Source organism: Condylura cristata, unplaced genomic scaffold (genome assembly GCF_000260355.1).
Source record: "Condylura cristata isolate star-nosed mole 26May11 unplaced genomic scaffold, ConCri1.0 scaffold00025, whole genome shotgun sequence".
NCBI classification, from domain to species: Eukaryota; Metazoa; Chordata; class Mammalia; order Eulipotyphla; family Talpidae; genus Condylura; species Condylura cristata.
The window spans coordinates 176,444-185,613 of NW_004567126.1; the positions used below are offsets into that span (position 1 = coordinate 176,444).

At 47.5% G+C, this 9,170-nt stretch overlaps 1 protein-coding gene across 1 annotated transcript; it reads left to right on the forward strand.

Moving 5' to 3' along the window:
• The first annotated feature begins 2,214 nt into the window (after positions 1 to 2,214).
• Positions 2,215 to 4,496, forward strand: ACP5 (acid phosphatase 5, tartrate resistant). The gene is made up of 5 exons (XM_004688994.2): positions 2,215 to 2,276; positions 2,529 to 2,789; positions 2,954 to 3,081; positions 3,240 to 3,585; positions 3,934 to 4,496. Exons 2-5 carry the CDS (start codon positions 2,529 to 2,531, stop codon positions 4,174 to 4,176), a joined length of 978 nt encoding a protein of 325 aa, XP_004689051.1. The 5' UTR covers positions 2,215 to 2,276; the 3' UTR covers positions 4,177 to 4,496.
• Positions 4,497 to 9,170: the final 4,674 nt, after the last annotated feature.

The following is a 9,170-nucleotide window of genomic DNA, read 5'->3' on the forward strand; positions in this document are numbered from 1 at the left end:
AGAATTAAACTTATTGTCTGAGAGAACAAGGAGAGTGGGCTTGGCTCAGATTCATTACTGGTAATTGAGTCATACCCATTTTTAGAGTAAACTTTCAAATTTTGGAACCATTAAAGATTTACGGAAGTTGTGTGAAACGTACAAAGAGCACTACTCAGCTGCAACTCGGTGGTGGTGGAGCCTCATGACCAGCACGAAAGTGGACATGTCATGAGGGCTGTGTGCTCACAGCTCCAGATTGAACCATTCCGGGATCAAGGTCTGTGACTTTTTCTGGGCCTGCAAACCAGAAAGCTCTTTTTAAAATGTGCCAAGGAAATTTATGGCAGCAGATGTCAGAGTCTAGTCATCAGATTTTTAATCTCTTATTACCAGCCTACAGGAACATCAAAATTCTTATCCCAGTCTCCTCGCTGTCCTGGCACCCCTCCTATCTCATCTCTACTGTGAAGTTCCTTTCCATGTGTTATTCTTTAGGTGGCAGTCGCTAATTCCTTTAAGACTGATCCACTCTCAAAAGCTGGCAGCAGGAATTGAGTTCCTGCTGCAATGGGGCTGGGAAGGTATATATTATTTGGAATTCTAAGGCGGGTTTGACCATTCTGCCCTCAAACCCCTTTTTAAGGCTAGGAAACTGAGGGTTGTAAATGACACATTTCCTCACTGGAGAGTGGCCCATCTCCGAGGGAGGCCCCTCCCCTAGCTGCGATCTAGGACTGTGGGTGTGGTGGGCGCCCCAAATGTGAAGCAGGTGTTGACTCTAGCTGGCTGACCAGAGACAGGAAATTGGTCCCCCAGCCGCCTTTCCCCACACAAGCTGCAGCCTCAGCCAGCGAGAATGGGCCGCCTGTTCTGAGATGGTTACCCATTTTACAAATGTTCTGCCGGTGACCTGAAGGAGGTGCTCAGTGGCCAAACAGCATTCTCAGGCGTGACTGGCTGAGCCTGGTAGGGAGCGCTGGGCAGGGGAGACTGAGTTGCCCGCCCTCCCCGCCGGGGATCACCTGGGCCACCGTGTCCTTAAAGTCGGGCGGGCGCCTCAGATGTGGAGTTTACCTAACTCCAGCAGCTCGGCTCAGCGCCTGGACTTGACCTGGTGGAGCAGCCTACCTCAAGTGAGACAGCCGGCCAGACAGGTTTGGTCAGGGTGGGGGAAGGAGAGCCCTGTCTGTGGGGGAGGGTCTACGCCTGCCTGATAACCCACTTCCTCCCTCCTGCATGAGGGAGGGACTTAAGGGACGGAAGCAATCAAGAGTTACCCTGTACTGGTGACAGTGGGGCTGATTACTATACCTTGCTGAGCCTTGTATCCTGGGACTGAATGAGGTTCCCCCATTACCTTTGCAGGGATCATAGGGACCTCTGGAATATGCAGGGGTCCAGTCGGTGGTAGGGAGGTGGCAAGAAGGCCACAGGCTGGCCAAGAAAGCTACAATTGCAGGGGTTCCTCTGCCCCAATCCTACTGCCTGCCCTCTGGGCTGCAGTCACGTGGAGGGCCAGCAGACAGCTGCTGAGGATGTGAGGGTCAAAAGTGTGGTCATGAGGCTTGTCACCAGCTGCCTCCTGCTGCAGGAATGGGGGTGGGGAGGAGGAAGATGTGGGCAGGACTTTCTGGAAATGGGAGACTGATGTTTGGGGGAGGGAGGTGACCCTGGGGTGTGAACTCCAATGTTGTCAATTCACAATAGAGACCTATCCCAGAGGCACAACTCAAGTGAGGCACAAGACAAAGACACACAAATCCTCATATTCACAGATCCACTTGAGAACTTGGATGCACACTGCAGACCCACCACGTAAGCTTTGCAGCCTCAGGGTTCACCTTAGCCCCAACACAGACCTCTCCACACACAAAAGACTTGCTTGGTTACACACAGGAAACAGCTCAGACACACCCAGACACAAGCAGACCAACTTGTCTCTGAGAACATGGACACACAATATGAGTCTATCTGAGGCACACAGACACCACCCATGGACAACATACACAGATAAAGGGGTGCTGGTGCCCTAATCACAAGCTCATGAGGGCAGGCACAGAGGCCATGGGGGCCAGACCCCCACCCCAATCTCGTGTCTAGAGCTGGGGAACTCCAAGACTCACATGACCCAAGGGGTGGACTTCTGGAACAGTCCCCGGAGAAACTGCATCATCCTCCCTAATGATCCATTTCCACCCCAGGAAATAAAGGCTCTGTGACTGCCAGTTCTGCCTTGGAGTTTACCTGCCTCTCAAGAGTCTCTGACTGACTGACAGGCTTGTGCTTCCCCCAGGGTGAGTCCTGGGATGGGGATGAGGGAGGGTGGGGGGGCCAAATGGCCATCCTCCCTAGCCCCTGGCTGGACCCCACCCACCCACCCACTAACCCTCACAGCCAACTCTTGCCCTGGAGTTCTGGGAAGTAGGGCATAGAGGAAGTTCCATCTGGGCCAGTAATGCAGGGACCTGTCTCCCACTCAAGCTGGGCAAAGCAGGGGTCTCAGGGCCTGCTGTCCATGCCTTGGTTGCTTGTCTCTTCCCTTCCAGATGGACAAATGGATAGTACTGCTCTTTCTGCAAGTCTCACTGGTGCTCCCCCTGGCTAACAGGGCAGACCCTGCCTTGCGCTTCGTAGCTATGGGGGACTGGGGTGGAGTCCCCAATGCCCCATTCCACACAGCACGGGAAATGGCCAATGCCAAGGAAATTGCCAGGACTGTGCAGATGAAGAGAACAGATTTCATCATGTCTTTAGGGGACAATTTCTACTTCAGTGGAGTGCATGATGCCAGTGACAAGAGGTTCCAGGTGTGTGCTACTGAGTGAGTGGTGGGGGAAGACAGTGGGAAGAGGCCATTTGATATTTGACTCGGGGAGGCAGAGGGAAGCTGACCCCTGTGACACTAGAGCACTCAACTGTCACGGTAGCTGCTTGACCCCGAGGTCATGGGTATCCTTTCTGTCTGCTGCAGGAGACCTTTGAGGATGTATTCTCTGACCCCTCTCTCCGCGATGTGCCCTGGTATGTGCTGGCTGGCAACCATGATCATCTTGGCAATGTTTCAGCACAGATTGCCTACTCCAAGATTTCTAAGCGCTGGTGAGACTGCACCTATGCACACACACACACATACACACATCCCTCACCATGCCATTCCCCAAGCTTTACTCAGATAAAAAAAAGAGGCCCATTGTCTGAGTTGACCCCAGGACTTGTGTGTCTGTGACATGCATCCACTGGTCTTGTCCCCTCCACAGGCACTTCCCCAGCCTTTACTACCGCCTGCGTGCCAAAGTCCCACAGTCCAATGTTTCTGTGGTCATCTTCATGCTGGATACAGTGACTTTGTGTGGCAATTCAGATGACTTCGTCAGCCAGCAGCCAGAGAAGCCTCGCAATCTGGCAATGGCCCGTTCACAGATGTCCTGGTTCAAGAAGCAACTGGCAGAAGCCAAGGAGGACTACGTGCTGGTGGCTGGCCACTATCCTGTCTGGTCTATTGCTGAGCATGGGCCTACCCACTGCCTGGTGAAGCAACTGTCCCCACTGCTGGCCAAGTACAAGGTCACTGCCTACCTAAGCGGCCATGACCATAACCTTCAGGTAAGGGGCATGGGAATGGGATGGGAAGCCAAGTAAGTGGTCCCCAGGCTGACCAATATGCCACATGATGCACTAGGGTCCTCCTGCTCTCTGGGAGTGTCATCTCAAACTCCATGTTCTCCAACCAGGAAAACAGCCTAAGTTTCCTTTAAAGCTACACTGCCCAGTTGCCATTGCTTGCTCAGCAATCTACCTGTAAAGTAATACACTCCTACAATGGTGAAACTGAGGTCCAAATGGGTTATCTTCCTGAGGGACAGACCTAACTCTGGACTCATGGCACAAAGTCCATGGTCAACCTCATTGTGGGACTAAGGGCTCCACTTACTCTTTGTCCTCTGTCCATAGTACCTTCAGGATGAGAACGGTGTGGGCTATGTGCTGAGTGGGGCTGGCAACTTCATGGATCCCTCAAAGAAGCACCATCGCAAGGTCCCCAATGGCTACCTGCGCTTCCATTATGGGGCTGAGGATTCACTGGGTGGCTTCGCTTATGTGGAGATTGACTCCAAAGAGATGAGCGTGACTTACATCGAGGCTTCAGGCAAATCCCTCTTCAAGACCAAGCTGCCAAGGAGGGCCAGGCCCTAAGCACCCATGAAGGCTCCACTGTGGGGGCTGAGGCAGAGGAAACTCCCTTGAGGGGTCCCACTGGAGCCCCCACCTATGGGCCTGTGATACTATGACAGAGCAAGGAGACTCGCAGCCTAGAAATCTTTATGGTGAAAATGCACATGTATGTGAAAGAAGCATGGACATGCGAACCAGCCAGAAAGCCACCTCCCAGGCCTGGGCTCACCCATCCTGTTTCAGCTAGTAGGGGAGTGAGGGGAGAGAGTGGAGCAGGCAGAGAGGGGAAGCTTTCTCCTGAGTCATGCATTCTCTGTCACCGCCAAACTTTCAATAAAAGAATAGCTGCAAAGGCTGAACATGTTCTCTTCTTACCTCAGTAGCTTCACCTGGGCTTGAGTGTTAGGGATGTTCCAACGTGCTTCTCTGCACCTCCATCCTTTCACCCCATCTATTACTAACTAGCCTCATACATGGATGCAATTTTATGTAAAGACCAAATAGAACAAGGCACTACGCAAAGACAACCACTGCCAACCCATGTCTAGGGTCAGCAGATACCATTTTCCCTGCTTCTGCAATCAATACTGCCACAATAGAAATATTCCCCCTTTTAAAAAATGTTTAAATTCCCCCTTTTTTATTCAAAGAACACAGTTTTGTGCATGTTCTCTTTATATAACCACAACCCCTTGGCAGTTGTAGCATGACATTCGTTTTTGTTAATTTCAATATGGAATCAGTGATAACACCAATATATGGTTTGAAAATTTAAATTTATAGAAAGGTGAAACATCTTGTCCCCCCTTTATTTTTCCCTCCCTCTTTCCTAAAAGGAAATAATCTTTGACAAATACCTTAGTTTTCCTTCTAGTATTTATGTAAATGAAAGCAGAGGTGAAGTGTTTCTCCCCTTTCCCACTGATGTATGCCTTAAAAAATACACACACACATATAGATAGATATGTTACTGACACAGTTTGTTTGGCAACTTTTGACAAAGGCACATACTACCACAGTCAAGATATAAGCATTTCCAGTACCCCCCGAGCAATTTCTGCCAGTTTCACCCAAAGATATGCCCATCAGCCCTCAAAGGAATTTCTAGTTCTTTCTGTGGCTACAGAGGCCCCCAGCATGTGCCTGACCCACTGTCTAAAGGGCCACAGATTAAACGGTTCTCTGGACTGCTTCCAAAAGTTTGCCTACCCTCAATGCTACAATAACGGGCACAGAGAATTTATTTCCCACAAGCAGAGGCACATTTTTTGCATGAATGGGCTCATTCCCAAAAGCAGGGCTGCATTTCCCTGGAGCTTCTGTCTTGTCATCAGCTCCCTGCTGGGACCCATCCAGATCTTTTCCATCTTTCCCCCTTATCAGTAAAGCTGCAGTGGACACCCTTGGGCCTAGGCTTTTGTACATCTGTGCAAGTGTGTATGTAGGAAAATTTCCAGAAGCAGAATTATTTCAAGGCCTGTTTCTTAAGATGAATGATAGGAAAAAAACATTCACCCTGAGTTGAAAGTTACCGAGAAATTCAGCTCCCCTCTGGGGAATAACTGAGTAACTCCCACCCACATACTGCCTGAGCCAGCCAGTACAGAGAAAGGCCAAATACTGGTCCCTAGGTGCCTCCTCAGCTGCCACTTCAGCTGCTGTTGAGCACTTGGTGCCAGGGGCACTTTCTATCACTTACTTTTTAAGTGTATATGTTGTTGAATTTATTACTAGTGCACCATGTGTTCCTGCTAGAAGTAAGGAAAGATGTCTTGCTAAATGCCAGCCCTAACTTCCCTCCATCTGATGTTTACCTGACTGGCGTTACTACTGGCCAAGCTTCATCCCCAAAAATACCACTGCTTCTAGTATTGACTTCTTAAGCAAGAGCCAGAATCAACCTCACTTCTCAGCGGATGTTATAGAAACTTGACAGATTACATAAAATGCCCAAGATCATGTTCAGGAAGTGATAGGCCTTCCATCTTAACCACAACATTAAAGGCAGCTCAGAGCCACCCTGCCTCTTCCCACTGATTCAGAGGCTCCAAGCAGGAGTCTGAATCAGAGTCATCCCATTGTACCTATTTGCAGGGCCCAGAGTGTAGAATTAGCTCAATGTCCCAATTCACAATGCCCAGAGAGTGGAAAGGAGAAGTGACACATCGAAGCTGATACAAGGAGAGGCAGGAAGAACTGTCACTCAGACACCTCCTCCACAGACTGAGCACTCTTACCAAGCACAAAGCCAGTGCCTGACAGCAAGGAATAAGGCTGGGTAGCTTCTGTCCAGTTCAGGAAACAATGCCACCACTATTAAGGATATTGGGTTGATCTCCCCAAAGGGGTCACATAGACTATTCTCAATTATTCCCAAAGTGGGCCTCTTGCCAAGTGTTGCCTTAGCAAGGAGAACTAAAGGCCCTGGGAACCCTGGGAGGTCTCTTGCCATTACTTTGAGTTGAGATTACTTTGAGTTGAGATTACTTTGAGTTAAGTGAGAAGTTTATCCTTGCCTGAGTCCTTCACCTTTCTCTAATCAAAGAAGATCGATCCCATCCAGGTCTCTGCCATTTTCCCAATCAGAGAAGCAATCACTGCTCACCTCTTTTATGATTTAGCATGTAGTTTAAGGGTCTCATTCACTTGTAGATTTACCTGTGAAAATGTCATCTCTACATTTACTCTCAAAATAAGGTAATTCCATCCTTGTCTGTGTGAAGTCTCCCCCTTTCTTTGATGACCTAAGGGTCTAAACACAGGGTAAGTATCCACTCGATCCTCCTTGGAATTTACAGCTATCTAAGTTCTATGTATGAATGTTATTATGTCTTAAACTTTTTTGACTTATCTGATGTTAATTTGTTCACCCATCCAACTTCAGGAGAACCCAGATAGAGTGGGTTACTTGCCCCTGTGTCTAATAAAGCCTTTAAATGGCAAGGAGCAAGATAGCAGAGTTCCTCAGAGCCAGTGCCCACTCTTCTCTCTCTTCTTAAGAAACTGTGTCTGATTTATCCATCATAGACACTATCATCTCCAAACTCTACCCCTCACAGCTGGTCTGGGACAAGTACTAGCACTCTCACAAGGTAAGCATGTTGTCACTGGAGAGTCAAACAACAACCCCCCTCACAACAGCCACCAAAGCCAAGAATGATAAGAAGGTGAAAGAGCTGTCTTATCAAACAGTAAAATGTGTTGTTAGCAAAAACAAAAGGTACAACACTAGTTCTAGGAAAATACCCAGAGGGAATCCAGAAACAAGTTCAAGAATATGAGAACATGACAGAGGTTGATGGTGGCAATGCATTATCACAAGAAGAGATATTATTTGCCTTGTGAATTTTACCAAAAGAAGATAAATCCTGAATCCTACTTCAGATCATACACAAATATTCATTCCATAGGGATAACATATTTCAGTGTAGAGATTTAGTTGCAGGCTTTGAAGATTTATTTACCTCTCCTTCCAGCCCAAAGTTTCTCCTGCAGACATGCTCTGCCAGATCCTTGGTCCAAGCAAGACAGAAAGAATAAACCAGACCCTAGAACAAACCGGGTCCCTACTGAGTGAATGTAGATGACAGAAAACTGAAGGAAGACAGTTCAGACTCCTAAATGAAATATTTCAATATAAAACTATATAAGGGCCTTCCCTTAACTATTTGCGCCTCCTAGTGGCACAACGGGTTAAAGTGCAGTACTATGAAGCTATCCACAGCCACTGCAGCACCAGCTGGATCCCCCAGCCAGGGAGGTGATCCACACGGTGTAGCTGACCTCTTGACCAGCCAACTGCTCCCCTCAGCAGTGTATTTCAGTATATCTGCCTATTCTGCTCCCCACTCTGTCTCTGGTGAATCCTCTCAACACCTGCACCTCTGGCCTGTACCCCAGCTCTTATATACATAAATAGATAAATCTTTTTTTTTTTTAAAGCTGTTTAAGATGAAGGTCTTTCAGAAGCCAATCATGCAATTTTCCCCTTAACCAGGAAATAGTCCCCTCTGAATGCATGAAGTCATACTGGTGTATTGTGCTGTGGTTTCACTGACTAATAAATATCTAAAACTTGAAAAAGATGAAAATGAAAAGGTATGTAACTATTTAAATGAGATGGTTCATAGTAGCTTTGCTCATAATTGCCCCAAACTGGAAACAACCCAAATGTGCATGATTAGATACAAGGATAAGCAAATTGTGGTAATCCATAAAATAGAACTCAGTACAACAAACTTCTGATAAGACACAAGAGTGGGGGCCTTCCCTGGTGGCACAACGGGTTAAGGCACAACACTGTGAAGCTACAGCAACCACTGAAACACCCATTCAATCCCTGGCCAGGGAGGTGACCCACAGACCTCCCTGACCTGCCCACTGCTCCCCTCAGCAGTATACTTCATCAATCTGCCTACTCTGCTCCCTACTGTCTCTGGTGAATGAGTCTCTCACCCTCCCTCACCTCTGGTCTGTACCCCAGTTCTTGTATGCGTAAATATTTTTTTTAACTCAAAGAATCTACATTAACTGTATGATTCTGTTTATATAACTGTGAGAAATATGAAGCAATAGGACTAATAATAATGAGTCAGGACAAAGAACTGGCTACAAAGAGGCATGAGTAGACTTCTTAGAATCATGAAGACATTCACTATTTAGATGTGGTTATGGTTTGTTTCACTAGTGTACACATGTCAAAATATGAAATTTCAGTTTAAAATGTGCCATTTACTATATCTCCATCATGTCTACTAAAGCTGCAAAGGAAGGAAGAAGAAAAAGGTGGGAAAGAAGGAGGGAGGGAAGAAAGAACTAACCTGGCAAACTATGGCTGTCACACTATGAAGGGGTGTATATTAATTGTTAATGGAAATAGCAAGTTGCAAGGTACTGTGTATAGTAGGACCACATCCTAGATCTGCAAAACTATCTCTGGGTAAAATTCTTCCAGAGATCTTCTGAGGGTTACATTGCCTCCTAGGGGACACCTTGAAAACAGGTCTATCTGAAAT